This window comes from Gymnoscopelus braueri (genome assembly GCF_963280865.1).
Source record: "Gymnoscopelus braueri genome assembly, chromosome: 20".
Taxonomy (NCBI): Eukaryota; Metazoa; Chordata; class Actinopteri; order Myctophiformes; family Myctophidae; genus Gymnoscopelus; species Gymnoscopelus braueri.
In genome coordinates, this window is record NC_137622.1 from 43,819,434 (window position 1) to 43,845,645 (window position 26,212).

A 26,212-nucleotide genomic window follows, 5' to 3' on the forward strand; every position below is an offset into this window, starting at 1 on the left:
AGGTTGATGCACTACTAACAAACAATTATTTTTTAAGCAGTTCGGGTACGTTTTCCTAGTATATCTTTACTAATATTTTTTTTAAATAAGTGTTGGATAACTTGAATGCACTTATGAGCTCTCAAAATTTAGCATTTGAGTTTTTTATGATGTCAAAAGTGTTTGTATCATATTTGATACTACAGGTCTATAGTCCTTTACGATTTGTATCATATTTGATACTACAGGTTTTTTTTTTGTAATGTTAAAACCGACTTGATTTTTTTTTTTTTTCAAAAATTTATCCCACGATTTTGTAACCCTATTTTTTACACCCAGTGCCAATCTCTATGTAATCCTGGGCACTACACTCCCTCTGCCAACCTAGGGAGGCCAGGGCCGAGCTCATGCCTCCTTCAATGCATGAGAGCTAACTGACCTTCTTATCACCTGACAGGGGAGAGTTTCCCTGGTTGGACGTAGCGCGTGGAAGGAACACGTTATTCCAACCAGTTCCTTTCCCCTCCATCAGGCGCCCCGGCTGGCCAGGGGGAGGCAGTAAAACCGACTTGAAATACCCCTTTTAATACCCCTTGTATCAAATATGATACAACAAATAAATGATACAAAGGAATGTTAAAAAAAATAAAACAAAATCAAAAATGTTTTAAGACCCAATAAAGTGTCCCTTTTCAAAATTTTGGAATTTTCTGACCTTTCCTTCATAGTTCAGGTTCTAGAGGGTTAAGACCTTCCAGGTCTTGTTTAGACAAGAACGTCTCCTGGACACACAAAATGTCACATCTCTCTAACAGTTTGTCCACAACAATACGGTGTGATTGATCAGTTTCACTGTGGCCAACACACAGCCCTCACACATTGTAAGACACAACACAGATGTTTATGTTCATAGAGAGATAGATCATGTCACAGACACTCTGCAGCCTTAGAGCTGCAGGTATACCACTGCCCCCCTCCCCTACTAGTAGCCTTGCATGGGCCCACAAGCCTCATAATAGCGGCACACATAGGTTCCAGCGGGCCACAGTTTGGGATCAAACATATCATCAACATTATTACATTCAGTAGTAATGTGAAACGAACCGAATCTGCTGTGGGGCGACTCGATCTTACGACATGTCACTTTCTTACTGTCTTATTACCCAATTTCTCCATTACCCAATTTCTCCAATAAATAATCCAGAGGTGTATCCGCATCCAGATTAGGGGAAAACCGAGTAGCAAACACACTCAACAGTGTGGTTGTCACCACGTCAATGTTGCTCTCAGTGCCAGTTCCAATTATTCCCATGTTCTTCTGCTCTCGTCTCAAGTGAGCTTGCTTGTTGTGGGGTTTGTGTCTCACTGCTGCTGCTTTCAGAGACACCGGCTTCTTGCGTCCTTCTTTATCAACACGGCTCCACTGTGGGGACTGTAGTTGTGAACGTGACAATGAAGCTGTAGTTACACCTACATCCAACTCCTCTTGTTGAGCGGAACCCGCCAGACCCTGCACCCCCTCTCTCATGAGGTACTTGTGATCCCAGAATCCAAACCCGGGACTGAAAAAAGATGGGATGTAAATGCACTGAACTGAAGTTACAATTGTTTGTCTCCAATGATCTCACCATCTGGTTGACTACCTGGTGAGCTTGTTCCTACACTATCTCTGACTGAGAGCTTCCCATACAGGAGACCATGTTAGAAGTGACCTGTAGATAATAATAATAATAAAAATAATAATAATAATAATAATAATAATAATAATAATAATAATAATAATAATAATAATAATAATAATAGCTTGTTAATCATTGTGCTGTTCACAGGCTGTACCAAAGAGCACGTTGACAAACTCACCAACTGAAATAAATACAAGAACACTTATATTATCAATATACATTTTATTACATTTTGTAACACTTAGAAAGGCTTCCAGAGCATTGTAAATACAGCTGGTTTTGAATGCTAGACAATTACAATATACATGTATAGATAATATTGTAACAAGAATCATCTTTATTGTCACATCACAGTTTACAGTGTAAAACAGTGGGTGAAAACAAGCTCCATCGTTTTAATTTCCATAAAAAAGAGAATAAAAAACAATAACAATGTATCTACATATTTACACATAGTATATCTATCTGGTTTATATCTGATGATGACCATATTTAACCCTTTAAGACCAGGAACACATCTGTGTAACTTTACTCAAATCTTTGCTTCTGGGGGTCCCTGGAACAAAACATGTTCAGATGGGGGTCCCTGGAACAAAACATGTTCAGATGGGGGGAACAAAACATGTTCAGATGGGGGTCCCTGGAACAAAACATGTTCAGATGGGGGTCCCTCGAACAAAACATGTTCAGATGGGGGTCTGTGGCCAAATACATATCATGTTTTGATGGGGGTCCTTGACATGAAAAAGTTTGGGAACTTTGATTATAGCAACATACGTTTAAAAAATAGCAGATCTACAAGCTCATAGCGCGGCACCGAGTGCCGCGCTATGAGCTTGTAGATCTGCTATTTTTGAATAACCAAAGAAATCTTAAAATGACACAGATGCGTTCCCGGTCTAAAGGAATAACTTTAGGCTAAATTCATTTGCATAAGTTATTTTGTAGCAATGTTTATGTTTTAATGTGTTTTATATTGATATTGATGTGACTGTAATGTGAATTAATGCAATTTAATGTGTTTTATATTGATATTGATGTGACTGTAATGTGAATTAATGTAATTTAATGTGTTTTATATTGATATTGATGTAACTCTGTGTCAGACAACTGGACTAACTTCACTGTAAACTCAATCTGATTGGAACTAAGAAAAAACGAAATTCTCCAATCACACATTTATTTCCTACGTCTGTAAACGTCTCATTCATTTAAACCACTTTAAATCTATACTGTGTTGACTGGGGTCCCTCAGGGGTCTGTACTTGGTGCCCTCCTCTTTTCCCTCTACACCAGTGGGTCTCAAAGTGAGGTCCACGGACCCTCAGGGGTCCTTGAAGGGGTTCTAAATGGACCCTTACAGGTCTGTAACTCTGAGAGTGTAACAAATGGAACCAAATGGACCCTTACAGGTCTGTAACTCTGAGAGTGTAACAAATGGAACCAAATGGACCCTTACAGGTCTTTAACTCTCAGAGTGTAACAAATGGAACCAAATGGACCCTTACAGGTCTTTAACTCTCAGAGTGTAACAAATGGAACCAAATGGACCCGTTAAGGGTTCTGGGTTTTCCTTGTATTCAAACAGTGTGAGAACCACTGCTCTACACCAAATCTCTCCGCTGTAAACAGCTGATCTACAAGCTCACAGTGATCTTATAGATCAGTTATTTTCTATGATGACATGTCCAGAATAGAGAGGCTAGGGTTCATGTGGTTCAACTGGTAGCGTTAGCGTTGTGCCATCAACTCACCAGACACACAGTAAGGGGTTAAGTGTACATTTACTTAAGTACTCTACTAAAGTAACATTTTGAGGTATTTGTACTTGAGTATTTCTAATTTCCAATACTTTTACTTCTACTCCACTACATCTCGGATCTAAATATTGTACTTTTACTCCACTACATTTCGCGATGCAACACAATGTGAGCTTGTAGATCTGCTATTTTTAAACATTTGAAAACTTGTGACATGGGACATTCTGCATAATGAGTACTTTTACTTTTGGTACTTTAAGTACATTTTGATACCAATACTTTTGTACTTTTACTCAAGTAAATTCTGAATTCCGGACTTTACTTGTAACTGAGTATTTCTACGTTGCAGTATTGATACTTTTACTTAAGTAAAGCAATTGAGTACCTTTTCCACCATTGCTCCCTATTTTGGGCGATACAATACAATTAAATTAAAAAGATCTTTTTTTTAAATGTAAAAAATAGTGAAAATAGCCGATCTACAAACATGTTGTGAAGCGTTGTGAGCTTGTAGATCACTAGTTTTGCAATCTGTCGTATGAGAAAGTATGAGTATGAGCTTAAATGGTTAATAAAATGATCTGCTCTGTTTTCCTTCTCCTCCCTTCCGTTTCCCTCCCTTCCTAGCCTGATTATCAGCCTGAAGCTGCGTGGAGCTTCAGGCTGAAATTGTCTGCAATGTCCGCGATTACCAGGGGGAGGGGATTCAAATTCCTCTAAACCAATCACAAGAGATCCACGGATCCGCCCACATCTGACGTCATCGCACAGCTTGTTTTAGCAGATATTCGCTGATTGGCTTGTCGTTAGACCACACCCACCTCCGACTCTGATTTGACAGATTTTTCTTCGATCGTGAAAAGCCACTGGCTCACATTTCAACACCAGACCAAGAGGAGCTCACTCAGAGAGTGGGCGGGGTCTATGGTCAGGAACCAGGCTATTCCCTTCCTCCTTCCTTCCTTTCTTCTACAAATGTAACCCTGACTGTACTGTATAATATAAATCATACATATATACATAAACTATATACATGTAGACGTGGACATGTATTAGAACACGCCCACATATCCAGACCAACTATATTGGTTGTCAACTCATCAGAGACATTATCTGTCCTCACAAAGACACACTGAGGAGGAGTCATCATTAAGACTAAACCCAGGGTAGAGAGGATCAGTGAATGTGGTCTGGAACGTGTACAGGTGTGTCAGTGAGTCAGAGGACCTGTGATAGAAGGACACAGTACCAGCAGACCAGTCTAGATACACTGATACTCTGTTAGAGCCAGAGGGACTGACAGGGAGGACAGTGGCCCTACTATTGTGAAGGACAGTGTAATAATATCCACCACAGAACAGACTCCAGGACTTGTCATTGAATCCAAGCTCACTATCCTTTCCTCTCCTGCTGATTCCTCTGTAAGACACTCCTATCTTAACCATTCCACTCCTCTCTACCTCCCAGTAACGGCGTCCAGTCAGACCCTCTGTACACAGAACCTGATCACACTCATCATCAAATCTGTCAGGATGATCAGGGTACGACTGAAGCTCCTCCCCCGCTGTCACCTTCCTGTTGTCCTCAGACAGACAGAGTTTTCTGCTCACTGTGTTTGGGTCCAGAGTGAGAGGATGGAGATCTGATATGAGAGAGAGAGAGAGAGAGAGAGAGAGAGAGAGAGAGAGAGAGAGAGATAGATAGATAGATAGATAGATAGATAGATAGATAGATAGATAGATAGATAGATAGATAGATAGATAGATAGATAGATAGATAGATAGATAGATAGATAGATAGAGAGAGAGAGAGAGAGAGAGAGAGAGAGAGAGAGAGAGAGAGAGAGAGAGATCCCGGGGGGGGGGGGAGAGACCGGGGGGGGGGGGTGAGAGAGAGGGAGAGAACAAACAGAGAGCATGGATTAACCACTTAAGCTCATACTCATACTTTCTCATGGACGACAAATTGGTAAAATAGTGATCTACAAGTTCATCTTGTGAGCTTGTAGATCGGCTGTTTTCACTATTTTTGACATTTTTAAAAAGTAAATGAAACCACGTGGAGATCTTTTTATTTTATTTTATTGCCCAAATAAAATAGGGAGCAGTGGTGGAAAAAATACTAATTGCTTACTAGTAGCCGCACTATGAGCTTGTAGATCTGCTATTTTTGAAAATTCTTTCATTTCAAAAAATGTTTTACTCAAATCTTTGCTTCTGGGGGTCCCTGGCACAAAACATCTTCAGATGGGGGTCCCTGGAACAAAACATGTTCAGATGGGGGTCCCTGGCACAAAACATCTTCAGATGGGGGTCCCTGGCACAAAACATCTTCAGATGGGGGTCCCTGGCACACAACATCTTCAGATGGGGGTCCGTGGCCAAATGTACATCAATGTAGGGGTCCTTGGCATGAAAATGGTTTAAAACCACTGGCCTAAAGTTATTCCTTTAACCCATTAAGACCAGGAACACATCTTTGTCATTTTAAGATCTATTTGGCTATTCAAAAATAGCAGATCTACAAGCTCATAGCGCGGCACCGAGTGCCGCGCTATGAGCTTGTAGATCTGCTATTTTTGAAAACTCCTGAAAATGTGAGCAAATCTTTTTATTTATTTTTAAAGCGAACATTTTTAACTCAAATCTTTGTTTCTGGGTGGATTCTACTAATGTCTTCTAAATCAGTTTTTATTTTAAACATATGTTGCTATAATCAAAGTTCCCAAACTTTTTCATGTCAAGGACCCCCATCAAAACATTATATGTATTTGGCCACAGACCCCCATCTGAACATTACATTACATTGTAACATGTTTTGTTCCAGGGACCCCCATCTGTTCCAGGGACCCCCATCTGTTCCAGGGACCCCCATCTGAACATGTTTTGTTCCAGGGACCCCCATCTGAACATGTTTTGTTCCAGGGACCCCCATCTGTTCCAGGGACCCCCATCTGAACATGTTTTGTGCCAGGGACCCCCATATGAACATGTTTTGTTCCAGGGACCCCCATCTGTTCCAGGGACCCCCATCTGAACATGTTTTGTTCCAGGGACCCCCATCTGAACATGTTTTGTTCCAGGGACCCCCATCTGAACATGTTTTGTTCCAGGGACAGGATAGACAGACAGACAGACAGACAGACAGACAGACAGACAGACAGACAGACATGTTAGACACAGACAGACAGACACAGACAGACAGACAGACAGACAGACAGACAGACAGACAGACAGACAGACAGACAGACAGACAGACAGACAGACAGACAGACAGACAGACACAGACAGACAGACAGACAGACAGACAGACAGACAGACAGACAGACACTCACATCTGGCAAGGAGTTGAGGATTAATCCAGTGTTCTATCCAGTGTTCTCCTCCATGATTCACACTGTAGGAAGTAATGATAATGTATTTATTTGTATAGAGCTTTTCCAAACAAAGTTACAACGTGCTTTACAGAACATGTTAAAAACAGCAACAAAGCAGATCAAAGAACAACATTAAATCAAAAAGAACACATTTTAAAATGTTAAATCCAGGACATCTTGGATGGTTTGTCATGTTGAATCAAACTGCTACAGCGTCTGTGTAAATCAGTTGAAACATTTATGTTTCCATAGAATGTTAGAATGATTGAAATCACATCTAAAAACCTTTCCTAAAATAAGTTTGATTTCCCCTTTATTTTCTATAGCAGAGCTGATATGAGGAGGCCTTCATTATATAACGTGATTTGTTATGGTCTCCGCCAGGTCGAAAGGCATGGCGAGAGTAGCCTATGTTTTACCCCCTGTCCGTCCGTCCGTGTGTGTGTCCATCTGTGGACAGCTAATCTCCGGCACCATTGGATGCCAATTCAGAACCTCTGCCCCAAATGTTTCACATGGGCCTGTTATAGCGCCACCAGGAGGCCGATTTGTGCAAAACCCATTTACTCCTACAGATTTTATCCAAACGTCATGCAAATCGCTACAAAGTATCTCTATAGTCATGTGATCAACACAGATCTGTCCGATTTTCCATATTCCATCCTCATTGGCTAAGGTTGGCTTCCAAAGTGTGGTCAGTTTTGTCTCAGTTTTGTCTCTGTGAGTGTGTGTGTGTGTGTGTGTGTGTGTGTGTGTGTGTGTGTGTGTGTGTGTGTGTGTGTGTGTGTGTGTGTGTGTGTGTGTGTGTGTACAGATTGAGTCAGAGGAACACACATCTCTGGGTATGGACTAGTTGTTGTCAAACTAAAGTGAGAGCAGCTGTTCATCTTTTAATGTTTCACACTGATGTAGATTTATCATTTACAGTACACCTCATTTTCCACTCTACTGCCCTACAGAACAGCCAATATACAAGCTTGTAGATCTGCTATTTTCACAATGTTTGATGAATGCTTGACTATTATGACACACCCTGAATATAGATCATGTGGTTAAAACACTGACTCCTCTAAAATAGGTTAGATTGACCAAATGACAGCTTACAATGTGAAGTATTATGTTATAATATACTGTATATCTTTAATAATTGGACGATTCAATTAAATGTAGGAGGCATAAATCTAGCATTATTCATTTGTTGAGTATATAGTATTAACTCAATATATATAAATACAAAGCATGAACTACCTGCCTAGCCACTGGAACATGAAACAAGGGAATGGCTTCACTAACCAACATGGACGCAGTCTAAATCTACTCACTTGACAGTCTCTAGTCCAGCTGAGAGCAGTGTCTGTACAGCATCTCCTCCTGGGTGGTTACAGCTGAGGTCCACATGCTTCAGATGGGAGGGGTTGAGGGCCACAGCTGAAGCCAGAGAAGAACAGCCTTCCTCTGTGATCCCACAGCCTGACAACCTGCAGAGAAATAAACACTTTAACAAACTGCTGTTGGTGTTCATGAAGTACAGATCCGCACAGAGAAGAAAACATTATTTACCTCAGGGTCTGCAGGTGACAATGTGGACTCTTCACTCCAACGCAGAGAAGTTCAATTCCAGAATCCAGAATTCTGTTCAAACTCACGTCTAATTCTCTCAAATGGGAAGGATTGGAGCTGAGAGCCGAGGCCAGAACTTCACACCATCTCTGTGACAACCAGCAGTGAATCAGTCTGAATGAAAAAAAAATACAAAAAAACTGTAAACATCAACAGGTTGACAACAGATGAACAGGTCAAAACAAATGAAACAAGAACAAGCTCCAGACTTTAACTAAAAGGGTTTCAAAACAAACAGATGCAGCATAAAGGTTCAAATCAAAACTCAAAAATGATTCTAAACAAAGTCTTTCATTCATCATCTGCGCTGTGTGTGTGTGTGTGTGTGTGTGTGTGTGTGTGTGTGTGTGTGTGTGTGTGTGTGTGTGTGTGTGTGTGTGTGTGTGTGTGTGTGTGTGTGTGTGTGTGTGTGTGTGTCTGTGTGTGTGTGTGTGTGTGTGTGTGTGTGTGTGTGTGTGTGTGTGTGTGTGTGTGTGTGTGTGTCTGTGTGTGTCTGTGTGTGTGTTTCTGCTACACAGCTGTTAATAGATTAATAGAGAACCATGGTGCCATTTTCCAAGGGGACCAGTGGGGGCGCCATTTAGTCAAAAACATTAAATCAAATGAAACGGCTAGTAAAGTAAAGTAAAATGTTTAAAGCAGGAATTTTACTAGTTTAGTATTACTGTATTACTGTATTACAGTATTGTGGTATTGATACTTTTACTTAGTAAAACATCAGAATATTCTTTCCACCACTGACAGACAGACACATCTTACTCTGTGTCTGAATATAAATGTGAATCCACTCAAACAACAGGCTTACACTTGAGATTGAACTGAGAAAATCTTCTTTCTGCTATAATGTTCTTATTTCATGGAACTATCTACAACTCATGATAAACATTAATGCCCCAATATCCTTTATTTAATAACCTGCTCTTAAATCTCTCTACCTCACTATGTAACTGTTTTTAACTTTTTCTGTTCTGGTCTTATTGTGTTGTTTCTGTGTTTTATATCTGTATGAGTCTTAATAGTTGATTTTAATTTGTGTGTGTGTGTGTGTGTGTGTGTGTGTGTGTGTGTGTGTGTGTGTGTGTGTGTGTGTGTGTGTGTGTGTGTGTGTGTGTGTGTGTGTGTGTGTGTGTGTGTGTGATCTCAGCAGCATTGTAAATGAGGGTAAACCTCAATGCTCTTTGAGAATAAATAAAGGTTTCAATCAGTTTAAGTGTCAGAGGCTCAACATGTAAAAATACAAATTGCAGTGATTGTGGGTGAATGCATGTAAGTGTTAATTGTAATTGTAACATGTACATACTATAGTCACTGTACCTTATCATTATTCTAGTCAATGTGTTACTATGTCAACCTTATTCACAATAATCAAAAGAAGTATCAACACAGTATTCATATTATAATATTATACTGTAATTCACTGATGAAAATAATTCATGTAAATTCATCTGACCTCAGAGTCTCCAATCTACAGTGTGGGCCCTTCAGTGCAGCTTCCAGCAGGTCCAGGTCCAGTTCGTTAGAACTTAAATCCAGGTGGCGTAGATGGGATGGATTAGAACTGAGAGCTGAAGCCACAACTTCAATGTGTTCCTTCTGGAGGTCACAGCTAACAAGTCTGTAATGACATTAAATGTATAATCAGAGATGATCAAAACAGATCAGTCACAGTTCACTGTGAAGGAAGTAAACTAAGAGATCTTCTATCTATGTAGTTCTCCAGACATTAACAGGATGTCAGTAAGAACAGGGAACTAAGTTAACGCATGTAACTTACATTGATGTATTTAGTAACTTGGTAATTCCTCATTAAAGTGAGTGAACAAGTAATGACCATTGTTTAAAACAGTGGTTCTCAACTTTTCATGTCAAGGACCCCCAAAATGATATGTATTTGGCTGCGGACCCCCATCTCAAAAATATTTTGTGCTAGGGGTTTTTCAAAAATAGCAGATCTACAAGCTCATAGCGCGGCACTCGGTGCCGCGCTATGAGCTTGTAGATCTGCTATTTTTAAATAGCCAAACTATAAAACATGGTTAAAGTGGTTAAAATGATTGTGACACTATACTAACTAATTTTGCTGGGGACCCCCTGGTACCCCTCCAAGGACCCCTGGGGGTCCCCGGACCCCACTTTGAGAACCAAGGATTTAGATAGCATGTTATATAGACAGATGGCAGGTTCATTTGTAGATCTGGTATCCTATAGTGTGAATAGTTTCAATGTACAGATTATAGTTTTTTTAATATTATACTGTTTAGACCAGGCTTGTCGAACTCATTTTGGGGTCTGGGCCGCATTGGTCAAAAAGTGACTTGAGGGCAGACTGGACACGCAGACACGGAGACACGCATGCACGCTCATGCACATTCAGTTATACATCATTGTTTTTCAGTCTTTTGTCTCAGTCACTGCTATAACTACAGTATATCACTTTAAAAATGTTATTATGAAGATTATATATAGATTAATTATGAATTAATTAATTGCACGTCCCACTGGAAGGAGACCCCGGGGCAGACCAAGGACGGGATGGGGGGATTAGATCTATGCTTTTTTTGCGGTTTTAGAATAGAAAACAATTACCCAACAGTAAAAGCTCAGGTTGCTTTAACTAACCTGTCAACATCAGGGACCAGGTTCTGAGCAGTGGTAACTTTCATAATGTCATTTAGATGTCCATGTGTCAACTGTGAGCGCAGTTTGGATTTGTTGATGTTCATTACTAGGGATGGAGCTTGTTATTTTTTATTGATAATGAGCACATTATCGATCCTGCTTATTGAGCCGAGCTTTTATCGAGCCCACTATTGATCTTTTTCTATTAATTTGTGGAAAGACGTGAGAGGACAAATTCTGAACAGAACCGGCCAGTTGTGACTGTGTTTGTGGCTGACCACCATCTAAAATTAAATGAAGATGACTAAAGTAAAACATATGTTTGCCTATCATTAAGTATTAGTGATAAGTGATGAGTGTTAAATGGCTTTATATTATGAATAGTATGCCTACTGTAATAATTACTATAAAATCTCCATGTCTCTTCAGCTCTTTATAAACAAAAAAAAAATCTATTCTTTTGTCTTTGTTTTAGCCAAAATATATCACTTGCACTACATTTTACTAGGGTCTTCAAATACAGTACTTTTCTAACAGACAGAAGGTAAGTGACCTTTTTACTTTTGGAAAATAATATTGAAGAAACTGTTAACTGGTTAATGTGTGTACTGTCACTTTAAAAGCGCAATTTATACTTCATCGTACAACAGTGTCACGCACCAAACATGGCCGATCTCCAAGCTCACACGCGTCTGTTCGCACCACGTAGTGAGCTTGTAGATCTGCCATTTTCGGCAACGATAGACTGAGAAGACAGCGCACATTGAATATGTCACGCAAGGCGACACTAGTCATTCATTCGCAGGGAGTTTTTAAGAGTTTCCTAAACAGATTATTATCAATTGGATTATTAAAATTGTCAACGGAGACAGAGGACGAGTGAAACTTTTGAGTGTTTCTCTCTTAACGGCCGTTATTCCACCGCACATGTAAACACAACAACGCAACCACCCGTACAAATGGAACCAAATGGACCCTTACGGTCCCCTTAAAGAAGCGATGTTACGATGTATCCAATAGTGAGCCAATAAAATTCCTCGTCCTTGTTTCCCTGGGCAGCGCTGGTTAGCAGGGATCAATACACTTTTAGACTGATGTTTGTGCCAGCGTGGGTGATTAGATTTATTTCTTGATCTTCTCTTGTCTTGATTGTTTAGACATGACTTGGCCATTGTTCTCACAGAACAAGTTTGGCCACTATTAGACCTTCGCAGTCAGAGGCAAGGGGGGTTGGGGGGGATAACTGCCTGCCGCCTGCCGGCGCCGCCGTTCATTTTTTGGTATTTTTTTTCTTGTGTTGTGTTGTGTTGTGTCTCCTCTCTGAGGTCTTCAGTGTTTAATTAATATCTCTTATGTTTTGGGCTTCAAGAAAAGTGATAAATACCCCCCCGCCCTGTGAGTATATCTTGGAGCACCTCAAGGCTGTATTACACCACCTGTGTTGTTTACATCAGTGCTTCTCAAAGTGGGGTCTGAGGACCTGAGTCCTTGAGGGTGTTCCAGGGGGTCCCCAGCAAAATTAGTTGTTAGTGTTTACAATCATTTTAAACACTTAACCATATTTTAGTTTGGCTATTCAAAAATAGCAGATCTACAAGCTCATAGCGCGGCACCGGGTGCCGCGCTATGAGCTTGTAAAAAAAATGGGTTTAACCACTGTAACCCTGCATCAGCTCTTTAAAAATAGCCGATCTACAAGCACATTGTGAGCTTGTAGATTGACTATAAAAAAAATAGTAGATTGACTATTACAAATAAAACAATCTTTAAAAAAAATGAAAAATGTGGGATATTTAGAACAATGTTAACATAAATCTTGTATGGGGGTCCCTGGCAAAATATTTTCAGATGGGGGTCTGTGGACAAATATGTAATAATTAATATAAATACGGTTCATTAATTTGGGGTTCTCGACATGAAAAGGTTTGAGAACCACTGATAGACATAAACACTGCAGAATGAATCACCAGTGTGACCAATCAGTGTCTTTTATAATGTGATGATTCTCTGTCCCTCTCTTTCTCTCTCCATCCCCCTCCCCCTGTGTGTGTGTGTGTGTGTGTGTGTGTGTGTGTGTGTGTGTGTGTGTGTGTGTGTGTGTGTGTGTGTGTGTGTGTGTGTGTGTGTGTGTGTGTGTGTATACTGAATGTATGAATGGAGAGTGAAAGTTACTATAACATGTTGACATTCAGATGAATACTAACCTGGCTTTTGTGCAGTTCCTCACAGCTGGGACCAGTCTCTGTCGCCCCTCCACATTTACTATGTTGTATGTGTTCACGTCCAACACCTCCAGAACCTCCTCTGACATCAGCAGCATGGAGGCCAGAGCTGAACACTGGGTGTCAGAGAGTTTCTTCCCTGATCTGCTCTCTGACTCCAGGAACTGTTGGATACCTTGACTTACTGAGGAGTCCTTCATCTCCATCAGACAGTGGAAGATGTTTAGACATCTGTCAGGAGAGAAGCCATCATCATCATCATTATCATCATCAGTGCCCATCTTCTTCAGGTTGTTGATGGCTCTCTGGATCTCCTCTGGACTGTTCTCTGTCTGACCCAGCAGGCCTCCTAACAGACTCTGGTTGGACTCCAGTGAGAGACCATGAAGGAAGCGGACAAAGAGGTCCAGCTGACCACTCTCACTCTGCAGGGTTTTTTTCATAGCAGCCTTCAGGAAGTCAGACAGGGAACTGTCACTGTTGTAATCATCATCTTCCAGAAAGGTCTTCAGGACCTCCATGTTCCTCTGTGTGAAACAGTGGAACAGGTAGACTGCAGCCAGAAACTCCTGGATGCTCAGATGAACAAAGCAGTAGACCGTTTGGAGGAAGAACACATCGTCTTCTCTGAAGAACGTTGTGCAAAAGCCTGAGCACAGCAAGTCCTTGTTCACATCAAGACCACACGTTTCCAGGTCTTTCTGGTAGAAAATGATGTTGCCTTTGTCCAGTTGGTCAAAGGCCAGCCTGCCCAGATTCAGAAGAAGTTCTCCTGCATCCTTTATGAGCTTCTCTTTGTCTGCCTTTTCTAGTGCAGGATTCTTCATCTTCTCCCGCAGTGTCTCTCCCATCAGGAAGTGGCAGAACATCTCAACAAGGGTTTTGGGCAGCTTGTCTGTCATCTTTATGTTCTTCACAATGGTAGCAAGCATCCAACAAAAGACTGGGATTTCACACATGATGTGGAGGATCTTTGATTTCTTGATGTGTGAGTAGATTGAGCTGGCCAGGTTCTCATCACTGAACGTCTTCATGAAGAACTCCTTCTTCTGGTCATCTCTGATGAACCCTCGTACTTCTGTCATCCTGTTAACAAACTCCTTCTGATTGATCTGATTGGCTGCTGCAGGTCGTGAGGTTATCCAGATCTGAGCAGAGGGGAGCAGCTCCCCTTTGATGAGGTTTAGTAGCAAATCTTCCACTGGGTACGACTCAGAAACATCCAAGCTAAATGTTTTATTGAAATCGAACTGAAAATTATTTTCATCATAACCATCCATAACAAACATGACTTTGAAGGGGCTGTTGTTGTAGTCTACTGACTTCTGCAATTCGTTGAAGATGTCATTAAGAATGTCTTCCTCAATAAATCTGGTTTCCTTGATGCATGTGTGAATTAGCTTTGCCAAACTAAACTTTTGTCCTTTGAGCAGATTTAACTGGCGGAACTTGAGCGGGAACACGAGGTGTGGATCTTGGGGAAAACATTTCTTGGCCCAGTCAAAGATAAATTTGTGTACGAGGAAAGTTTTGCCAATTCCTGCACAGCCAACGGTCAGCACTGTTCTTTTGTTTCTTCCAGAAGGGTCTTTGAAGATTTCACTGAGTTGGATTTCTTTTTTCTCTCCTGCCTTCTTCATCTCCATCTGTCTGACCTCATGATGTCTGTGGATGTCTGTGACATTGATGTCTACATTGTAGAGCGGGATGAAGATTTTTTCAAACATGATCTCAGGCCGTGTGCCCAGTTTTACACTCAGATATGTATTGCCCATGTTGAGTTGAAGCTGGTCTTCATAGTAAGTAATGAGACGTCCTGATTTTTTCACCAGCAGACCTGTAGTGAACAAAGCAATTATATGTTTAACAGCCTTGTCCAGAGAGAGAGAGAGAGAGAGAGAGAGAGAGAGAGAGAGAGAGAGAGAGAGAAGAGAGAGAGCACAGAGCGGTTTGAGCCAAATGGGACATTATCCGGTCAAGGGTCCTGCTCGCTTAAAATCTATTGTGTGTCCGAGCCTACTGATCCGGAATGTTGCGTTCTCATTTCAGAGACGGATAGCTACACTGTAGCAGCATGTGGGCTAAGCTCCCTCTGTTTGTGTGTGTGTGTGTGTGTGTGTGTGTGTGTGTGTGTGTGTGTGTGTGTGTGTGTGTGTGTGTGTGTGTGTGTGTGTGTGTGTGTGTGTGTGTGACTGGCGCCTACTACTGGTTGCACAAGGGAGCACAGGCTCCCCTCACCCCTCGCACCCCAAAAAAACTCATACAAACACTATATATACATTTACTACATGAACAAATGTTTGATCAATGTAATCAATATATTGTTGGTTTGATCTATAAAAGTTAAGATGTGAGACAGTGGTTGGTCAAGTGTACGTGGAGACACTAATCATTTATATTTTCACATTGTTATCATTATAGATACATAGATGGATGATCAAATATAGATACAAAAGAAAATGTCAAGTTCAAGACTCACCAGGATCCTTCTTTTTCCAGTATAAGTATCCCAGTACTGCTGGCACTAAGAAGATGATGAGGATCACTGTAATAATCCCTGCAATCAATCCTCCCTCTGTGGCAATGTCACTCTCTGAAACACAGTGAGTTTGATTGATTGATTGAATTCAAACTTTATTCCAGACACACAGAGTACAAAGAAATCATAGACATCACACAACAAATTAAATTGATTGATTGATTGAATCGTTAGGGTTAGTTGTCATGGGTTTCCCCATGAGAAGCTAAAACGCACCATAAAGTTCCACAACCTCAAGTCCATCAACCCGTCAGGACGAATAAGTGAACCTGAGGTGACAGGGCCTACTCGGTGGCCCCGCCCCTTCACTGTGGAACTCCCTCCCAGCTCACATCAGAGCTGCCCCCCACCCCCCACCCTCACCACGTTTAAAACCACTCAAAACACACCTTTTCAGACTCACATTCCCCACATAAAATCCCCCTTTGTTTACCTTTCTTTTATAGTTTCAAAATAAAAATAACTAGTTCTTCCTAATAAAGTTGTTTTCATCTTCTTTCAGTAAAACAACTTTGAGTACCAAGCACTATACAAATGGTATGTATTATTATTATTATTAACAGCCATGTCCTACATGGTACACTAAGTCACTCTGGAATATACATTCATTAATCCATTAATAAATGTACATTTAGTAATACATTAAAAATAAATGTATATTTTCTTTGCTTATCAAAGAGCTGTGATAAACATCCTTCTGCTTTGTTGTGAGTTCATAGTAGAAGCAGCTTCACAGGTGGAGGAACACTAGACTTTATGATGACATAACAACCTGACATGGTCCTTTATACTGTAAGTTTTATGTTATTTACATGCTTTGACATAGTGTCATTTACATGTTGGTGCATGACAAAATAATATAGAATGTGATATTGTATATAAAGTATTTATATAATGTATATAGAATGTTACAGTGAATACAGTGTGTAGTATTTATAGAGTGTATATAGAATGTTACAGTGAATACAGTGTGTAGTATTTATAGAATGTATATAGCATGTTACAGTGAATACAGTGTGTAGTATTTATAGAATGTATATAGAATGTTACAGTGAATACAGTGTGTAGTATTTATAGAATGTATATAGAATGTTACAGTGAATACAGTGTGTAGTATTTATAGAATGTATATAGAATGTTACAGTGAATACAGTGTGTAGTATTTATAGAATGTATATAGAATGTTACAGTGAATACAGTGTGTAGTATTTATAGAATGTATATAGAATGTTACAGTGAATACAGTGTGTAGTATTTATAGAATGTATTGTGGAGTGTCGCTAGGCAACCGCTGTCAGGTAAGCACCTCAACGGGGAGAGTCAGTGGGACAGAGGCGGTGCGTGGCCAGCCAGGCCCCGCCCCCAGCTGGGCTGCGTCATCGACGGGCGCTACCTGCCCGTCTATCTGTGGATAGCAGCCACCCCCCCCACCAGCTGGGGAGCGCACAGACAGGCCAAAAGCACCGTCTCTACCTCAGTATGGCCTGACTCTCCACGTTGACCAGACAGGTGCACAGGCGGTAAGTGAACCTCCACTTATTCTCCTCCTCATTATTGGTGTTTATATAACTCAGAGTCTAATGGTTTTATTTCTGTTCTAGGCAACATAGGACCCGACACCGTGTAAACGGAATGTTCATGGACTGGAATCCCACGCAGAGGGCGTGAAGGAGAAACGCACGGACAATTACTGATACAGAGCCCCGAAGGGTTTGTTTATTGATTTATGATTTGAAGTGTCGTCACCAGGGGTTTCCCCCCTGTGGACGTGAAATGATTTGAATAAAACGCCCTGTGAGGCTTTCGCAAATACTGTCTCAGAGTGTTGGTTTGGTTCAGTCTTCACAGTATATAGAATGAGTGAATACAGTGTGTAGTATTTATAGAAGGTATATACAGTATAATGTTACAGTGAATACAGTGAGACAGAGGTGTTTACAGAGGTTCTTCAAGGTGTTAAACAGTGATTAAACATTCATTACCTGAGATGTAACGGTGTGTCTCAACAGTGTAGTTGAAGTGTGGCAGGTGAACTCTACAGGTCACATGACCTGGTAGTGACACTGTCAAATTGCTCTGGACAATGTAACAGTGTTGAGAAGGTCTGTGTGTCACTGAGGGTTCAGCAAGGATGTTGTTTTCATCTCTGTGCAGCCAAGACATCTCAGGTTCAGGATACCAGCACCCAGAGTCACATGACAAAGATACACCACTGTCTGTTGGTCCATTTGAAGAGATCACTGGCTGAGACACTGACCCTGAAAAAACACATAAACATGATTATATATGATTATACATCCATCCATCCTATAGCACTGTAGTGGTTCAATCGGCTCTTTTCTATTGTTATTTATTTGTCCATCCATGTTTTGGACACTGAAACTTACCAACAAGGAGCTGGATCAAAGTGCTGATGTACAGTTGTGGAGCAGAACATCTGTACTTCCCCTCGTCTGAGAGCTTCACCCTGGACAGTTTCAGTGACATGTTACCATCAGGAAGATGATCAGGAAACAGAGACGTCCTCTCTTTGTACAACAGGTTCAGGTCTTGGTCATGTCCATCTTGGAGGAGATGTATGAGGTTCGGCTTCAGGTCAGGTCTGGACCACTCCACTGTCTTCCTGGCCATGTTGAACGGTGGTTTAATGAGACATGGAAGGATCACCTCCTCTCCCTCTTTGACCAGGATGTCCTGAGACCCGATCACCTGATGTTGTCCTTAAAACAAAACCAAATGAAGCATGGTGTTAGTTCATGATGCACACTGGAGTCATACGCTGTAATCAACTGTCTGTCTGTCTGTCTGCCTGTCTGTCTGTCTGCCTGTGTCTATCTACCTGTCTGTCTGTCTGCCTTTCTATCTAATAGATAACAATTGTAGCCCACATTCTGTACTACTTGCAGATGTTATAATAAAACAGGTTATCTGGCGCCCACTGCTGGCGGAATTGAAAACAACATGTGCGTTCAGGTGAGCGGGGAGTTAGATCCTAATATAAGGGGGAAAATTAAACACAGCACCCGGTCAGCTCAGACCACACAGACTGAAGAAAGCATAGAGTAACCTACTATAGTTATACTGTATGTGACATGATTAAAATGAAGTGAGGGAGGAAGGGTACATTTCTAGGAAGGGAAAAAGTGCATTACGAATCAAACACTTAATTAATGGCAGCATATTTTATCATTTCCTTTTGAATAGGAACTTTAGTGTCAACTTAACTGTTCCAGCCTGGGGGCTGGGTGGATGGCGCAGTGATAAAACTACTTGCCTATAATAATAGCTAATAGCTTGTAGATTTGCTATTTTCTGACAAGTTTTTTACATGTTTTACTGTTAAGTGTTTACTCAAAGACACTCCTGGGTACCCATGGTAGTGGTACTCAAGAAGTCCCCTCCCCCCATCTCTCTTTTTCTGGAAACAAAAACAATGGAGCTTACACAAAAAACTAATTTGACCCATTGTTTTACACCTGTTAAACCTGTGATGTGACAATACAGATGATTGAGAATAGCTACAACATGTAGCAAATAACTGAGTACATGTACTCAGACATCTATGTACTCAGTTAGACCTATTAATTAGAGTGTGCAAATGGAATCAAATGGACCCAGTTACTCCAGTACAGTACTTAAGTACAATTTTGAGGTAATATTACTTTGCTTGAGTGTGTGTACTTTATACTTCTTGTTGAGAGTTAATTGACTGACGTCTTAATGAATCTGATTGATTTACGACGCTTTCAATATTCTATTCAACTACATCTAGTAGGCAAATATTATACTTTTTAGTTGGAGTTAACTCTCTACAGATTCATTAATTTCATGGAAACCCCTTCCCTCATGTGGCCTCTGGATGATTTTCAAGATGATTTTATGTTTTGATTATCCTTTTTATCATTTTATTTAAATGCCATTGCAATGGGTGCCCTATGCGTCACTTATGTTTAACTCTCTCAGTGCCACGCCCCGAGATATCCCGAGTTTTTCCCGAGTACCCTCCCTGCCAGCACGAGAAATCCCGAGTTTTAACTTTTGACTGTGGTCGCGCTATTCTGTTTATTTTTCATGATCACTTTCGCTTCCTGACTCCTTCAGACTCATTGGGTTCCGGTTTCATGACGCAGATTCCGTTTCCGGTTCTCATTTTTTTCCCGCGGTAATTTTCGGCCAGAATAGGGAAAGTCACGGTTTTTCACACGGTATAAAAAACGGAGAGGTCCACGTCTACTCTCTTTGGTCTGGGTGACGATCAGTCATCGTAGTCGTGTATCACATCGTAATTTAGCCCGATCAACGATTGTCGAAAATGTCAACATCCGGTTATGACCGGATGTGACGTGAGCCTGTTTGGGAGGGGGTGAGTGAGCCAGCGAGGTCATCAATGTGTCGATTTGTTGCTCTCTACTGGTAGAACTGTATTATGGGTTTAAAAACCCAATCAGATAATTTATTTGAATGAAAAATTACAAAATAAAAAAAACGCAAATTGCTGGCACTGGGGGAGTACTTTATGAAAATACTCTTGGCAGTGAAAGAGTTAATTATAAGCTAGTTGCAGTTATTACAGTTTTAATTTGTACATTTTCCATTCATTATATGAAAGATATTTATAAATGTACCTTCATGACATTGTAATTCTCCATTACGCAGAGGCTGGAAGGTTCCCTCAGGACAGAGTTCACATGATGTTGCTGTGAACTCTGTGCAATGTTCAGACACATGACTTCCTGTTGGACACACAATCACATTGGAATTTAATTTGTTTGCATTTCATAATACTTTTGTAGGACTAAACTACACATATATATATATATATATATATATATATATATATATATAGCCACTCGCTCATATTGAACATGATTCAAAAAAAAAAACACACAGCCTAGGAAACAGGTGAATATATATTTGGTTGTCAACGCGCGACCCCAACGGCACCATCCCGCGACCCCACTTTGGGTTGCGACCCATAGTTTGAGAACCGCTGATATACACTAATGCATAGACATATAAAGGTAGACGCCTCCTTCGGCTCTGAGGCATTGGTATCTCGGGCGCCATTTTAGCGTAGGAAAGCTTCCCTGAAGCTTCCGCGTGTGTCACAGAAGGGGGCGTTCGGTAGGCCAATCAGAGCCAGGTGGGGGCGGGTCTTTTTGTAAGCCAGCTCGTAACCATTTAAAAGGCAGCAGCTGCGCAGCATCTAGACAGTTAGTTGGAAGGAACTTGAATAGCTAACATTAAGGATGTTGGATAAAGGCAATTCTGCAATGTGGCCAGCATATTTCATGTAGTCTGTCAGTGAATGGAGACAACAATATTTTGTGACTATTACTGTTACTTGAAAGTATTTAGGTACGAAAATATGCAATTTAGATGTAACCAAATATAGGCCTACTGGATTCATAACTCCATGTCTTGTATTTGTGACAAACTTAACCGCTTGAAAATAGGTTGAAAATTCAGGGAGTTGTAAGATTTTAATTGTGGAGAGACCGTCTGCTTCAATGGACATAAATGCATTAGAACAGTGGTTTTCAACCTTTTTCATATCAAGGTCCATTATTTATTCGGCATTTGAGCCACAGAACACCGTTTGATGAGCTTTAGCCTCTCACACCCAAAACTTAGAATATGTTGTCAAAATAACAATTCTTTACGTTCTCTAATTGTGTACCTGTATAGTAAGTAATGCAGATGTTTAACAATTTGACTTGACTTGAGAGTGTGAAATGTTATACTCAAGATTTAAAGATCTATAAGGGTCCATTTGGTTATCAACTCTCCATCATTTAGCTGGGGACCACCTGGAACCCCCTCAAGGACCACTGGTTGAGAACCATTGCACTGACAAGTCCCGGAAAAGACGCACTGTGATTGGCCAGTAGTCAACGCACTGTGAGCGCTGTGATTGGCCAGTAGTCACTTTCAGTGTCAGTTTGCCTACGCTAAAATGACGGCCGCGATACCAGTTGCTCCAACGAACTGCAGAGGCCAATGAGGTATCTAGGTTTCTATATCTATACACTAATGCACAACAAGCATAAGACACCCAGACAATTTAAAAGATGTAGTTCTTACCAGGGCCACACAGGGGGCAGCATCTCTCCTCTATATAATACTCTGAACTGGAACATGTGACATCAAATCCAACTTCCACAGGCATCTTAAACATCTATTGAACAATGGAAATATCATCATTACTTATTCAGTTTGCTTTATTTAATAAAATGTTAAATATCAAAGATACATATAAATTGAAGTGTGTGTGTGTGTGTGTGTGTGTGTGCGTGTGCGTGTGCGTGTGTGTGTGTGTGTGTGTGTGTTGTACAGATGTGTGAGTGAGACAGCCAATTGTTTTACCAAAGAATAGACAATTAAACATGTCACAGGAATGACAACCATGAATAGTCCTCTCCAAAACAAAGCTGGGATGTCTGTAAGAATAAATAACAAAATAAATCCATTATTGTATGAAATGTTATATGGCAGGGAAATAATAGTGCTTAATTCTAAGATGTTGAGCTCTCAGACTGTCAGCTTCAAGTGGAGCTGTGTGTGTGTGTGTGTGTGTGTGTGTGTGTGTGTGTGTGTGTGTGTGTGTGTGTGTGTGTGTGTGTGTGTGTGTGTGTTGTAGCGGATTACCCCTTTACGTTCACTTGTTTGGGGTGCCAGCCGGCTTTTCAACAGACAATTTATTTAGAGTGAATACCTTAAAGAGGGTAACAACCCTCCACAAGGATACATATTTGAGACGCCATGCAACCTGCATGTACCACACAACATGAACCCATAATTTACACACCACACAGTCACAAAGAGGAATAGACTCAAATCAACACTCAATTTCAATATATAGTTCGTTCAACAGTTCACATTAAAAAAGTAACACGCAGTCCTTGATTAAACCAAAAAGTACCTTTTTATGATTTTATTAATTATTCAGTTCATAGTTCAGTTCCACTTCCAACCAAAAAATATCCACAGTTAATAGTTCCTTAATCCAAAAAAGAATCCAAAATAAATCCTGTTTAGGAAACCGTTCCACGCCCAAAATAAACAAAAATAACCCCCTTCAAAACCCCTCCAGCCTCGCGTTTCGCCTGTTAATAGGCTCCAATGCGGCATAGTCAACAATATAATAATAAAAGAAAACGTTTCATGCTCATGTCATGTGTGTGTGACTCCTTATTTTTGAGAGCATAATGTTTCACTGTCATTTCCAGTTATATTCTTTGGACTAAATTTATAGAAAACATGAAGTGCATTACTTTAGAATAGATGACATGCTAATGTTCAAATACTCTTGTCATATAGCCTAAGTCGTGTAATTATGTACCATTCTGCCAAATGAAAGACCATCTCCTATCATGAAACAGTTCAAAAGAACCCTATAGAATTGGGGGTTCACATTTTGTCATTATGAATGCTTATACAATGTAGAATGTACCGTGATCAATGAGTAGAGCAAGCAGGGTGTAAATGTAATCATTTTATTTAGAAAAATAATATATTATATGGTTGTATCTCATAAGGTGGGTCCCAGGGGTCTTCATCAGCCAAACATTACTCCATTTTCGCAGGCTGACGACACAACATTCTGTCCTGTTATAAAACACATTAGATTACACTTGTAGATTAAATAGATATCATCCGACGTGAAGCCTAATTTATACTAATATTGCATGCGAGCCGCAAATAGCAGACCTACAAGCTCACAAAGTGTTGAGTCCGCGACGCGTTGTGAGCTTTTAGATCTGCTATTTGCGGGACCCGACGACATCATGAAATTCAGTAGCCCTGAAACATGACAGTCATGGCGGAGCTTCAACCTGGTGTTTGCACTTTCTACATGTACAGACCGTACATCTACATAAACGTTCAGATTTCAAATATAAAGTGCTGACCTCATGCCACGGATGTTACAATTTGAATCGGGTGGGTCTAAGTACCAGTATCTTCCCTATTGTTTAATAAAAAGCATTTTAATCCGATCGGTGGCCATTTTCTCCTTATGCTTTCAATTACGCGACCCTATCGGTTGGGATGTGTATTGCACTCTGATACATTATACATCTATGAGAAAATGGCCACCGTTCGGATTTAAATGTTTTTTTATTGAACAATATGGAAGATACGGGTACTTAGACCCACCCGATTGCAATTGTAACATCCGTGGCAACGGGGTAAGAACTTTATATTTGAAATCTGACCATTTATGTAGATGAACGGGCTGTAAATGGAAAAAGTGCCAAAACCAGGTTGAAGTTCCGCCATGACCGTCATGTTTCAGGGCTACAGTCAAAGTAAACAACAATAACTAACTTTCCGTATGCACGCCACGGCTCCACAAATCCAATAATAAAAAGATTGATGCCAGCACTCACGTTGTGTCCCTCATGTATAGGATAGGACAGGCTACTGTGTATGTTCCACCAAGAATCATCCCTGACACGTTGCTGCTCCTCGTCCGCCACAGCAGCTACTGCTGCCCGCCTGGCTGCGCAGCAGCCTCCTCCTCCTCGTCCCTGCGCTGCGGCTGTTCTTCGGTGTACTCGGGTTCAAATAAGTAACCCTGCTGTATTTCTGACTCCGAGATAACGTAAAAATAGTCATCTTCCTCCATGGATTGGTCGGACTTTGATATGTTTGCAGACGCCATGATTGTGCATGTGAGGTAGCTAATGGGAGTGGCCGAGTGGGGAAAGAAGGTTGAACAAAATGTTAGGGCGACACCTTCGGGGACGGTCCTTTGAGCTATGGGGGTTGGTTTGGATTTGAACTACACCTGTAGTCCAGGGATTCCGTTAGCCGGTATTTACCGGCCATTGACCGGTAAAATGTTTAATTGGCCGGTAAATATAAACACCACCGGCCACCGTGGCCGGTTGGGAAAATGCTGTTATTAGGCTATTTTATCATTTAAGCCTATTATTAATATTATTATTTGCATAAAGTAGTTGGCTACAACCATTACAATCATAATCATTTAAAGTTTATATCATGTTCTGACTGTGTGGTTTAATTCCGACAGCCTGCTCGGCTGCTGCTGCGCGCTGCAGTTATAGAATAGCCTATTCGTTGTACGATGGTGTCGCGCGTTGAAAATATCAGAGCTACAAGCTCACAGCACGTCGCAACGCGCCGCGTTGTGAGCTTGTATGTCTGCTATTTTTGATACGCCACAGCACCGCTAAGAGACACAGCTGTGTCTCCTCCTGATCAGCGCTGAGTAGGGTGGCTCGCTCGGGTGTTGATAAACAGAACCGGGATTTTCCGAGGTGATAGAATCTGAACCAAACCGGACCCAATTGTCGATAAAGGGACCCGTCCCGTCCCGAACACGTGTGGGTCGTGGATATTATGCGAGCACAGTTACTGCAATGGATAAAGTGGTGAAAGTTGGTGAAAGCAACTATAAAGGCAAGTAATCAACCTCGCGCAAGGCCACATATATCATGACATATATAATTAACGTTAACAAAACAAAACAAAACCTAATTTTGCATATCAAGGTTGAATGAGAATCGATGTAAAATAAAAAATATATATTAATTTGTTTATACTGTGCGACGGTGTTGCGCAGGGAAACCACAGCCCGCAGGGTAATTAAGACTCGCCCCAAAACACCCTCGCCCCCATTTTTCAGGCGGACCAGCGGTTCTTGTATTCTTGTATTTGTTTTACTGAGGATAAGGGTAGAAATAGGTTTAGGATTAGGTATAGTTTTACTGAGGTTAAGATCAGGAATAAGGTTAGGGTTAGGCATAGTTTACTGATATGTTTAGGAATACCAGGCGAATACCGCCGGATTTTCCCCGGGGCGACTGTGTTTTGGGGCGAGCGTTTTGGTATTCGTCACGCAGCAGTTCAGCAGCGCAGCAGCGCAGCTCTAACGTAACGAGGTGTAATGAGCCCAATCAGTTGGGTGCATGTATCCAGTGCAAACACGCATGTGACGTTAATTATAATATGGCCGGTAAATGTATTCTTTGGCCGGTAAAATATAATCCTGCCGGCCATGGTGGCCGGCCCCAAAAATGCCTAGCGGAAACCCTGCTGTAGTCACCTGCAGTCATGTAGTGCGGACATAAGGTGAGACATGCAACTCTGGCATCATTTGACGCCAGCGTTGCATGTCTCATGGATAACAATCTAAAAACACAGATAAAACACAAAAAACACACCAGGATCATGTTTATGGGTCCTAGACTTCCTAAAAATAGGGGTTTTATGCAAAATCGGCGAAGTGTCCCTTTAATGGCCGGTCCGGATCCGCCGTTGCTGTTGCCTCGCCGATGTCCACTTGTTGTTTGTTTCGTTTTCGCGGATCCAACGGGTGTCCTCCCGACACAGACTGTAACACGTGCGGCGCACGGACGCTAGAGCCATAAACATAATATATGGCTATA

The 26,212-nt window shown here is 41.1% G+C and overlaps 1 protein-coding gene across 1 annotated transcript in view; it reads right to left on the minus strand.

The window, feature by feature from the left end:
* Positions 1 to 26,212, minus strand: part of LOC308075733 (NACHT, LRR and PYD domains-containing protein 3-like) — a gene marked incomplete at its 3' end in the record, with an annotated part of 187,927 nt that overhangs the window by 153,667 nt on the left and 8,048 nt on the right. Inside the window, exons 3-7 of the mRNA XM_080415679.1 lie at positions 22,164 to 22,237; positions 21,882 to 21,975; positions 20,423 to 20,530; positions 18,185 to 18,517; positions 17,780 to 18,055 (exon numbers count right to left, since the gene is read on the minus strand). Of these exons, the coding sequence (XP_080271805.1) occupies positions 17,780 to 18,055; positions 18,185 to 18,517; positions 20,423 to 20,530; positions 21,882 to 21,975; positions 22,164 to 22,205 (853 nt within the window). The 5' untranslated portion in view covers positions 22,206 to 22,237. The remainder of the gene's footprint in view (positions 1 to 17,779; positions 18,056 to 18,184; positions 18,518 to 20,422; positions 20,531 to 21,881; positions 21,976 to 22,163; positions 22,238 to 26,212) is intronic.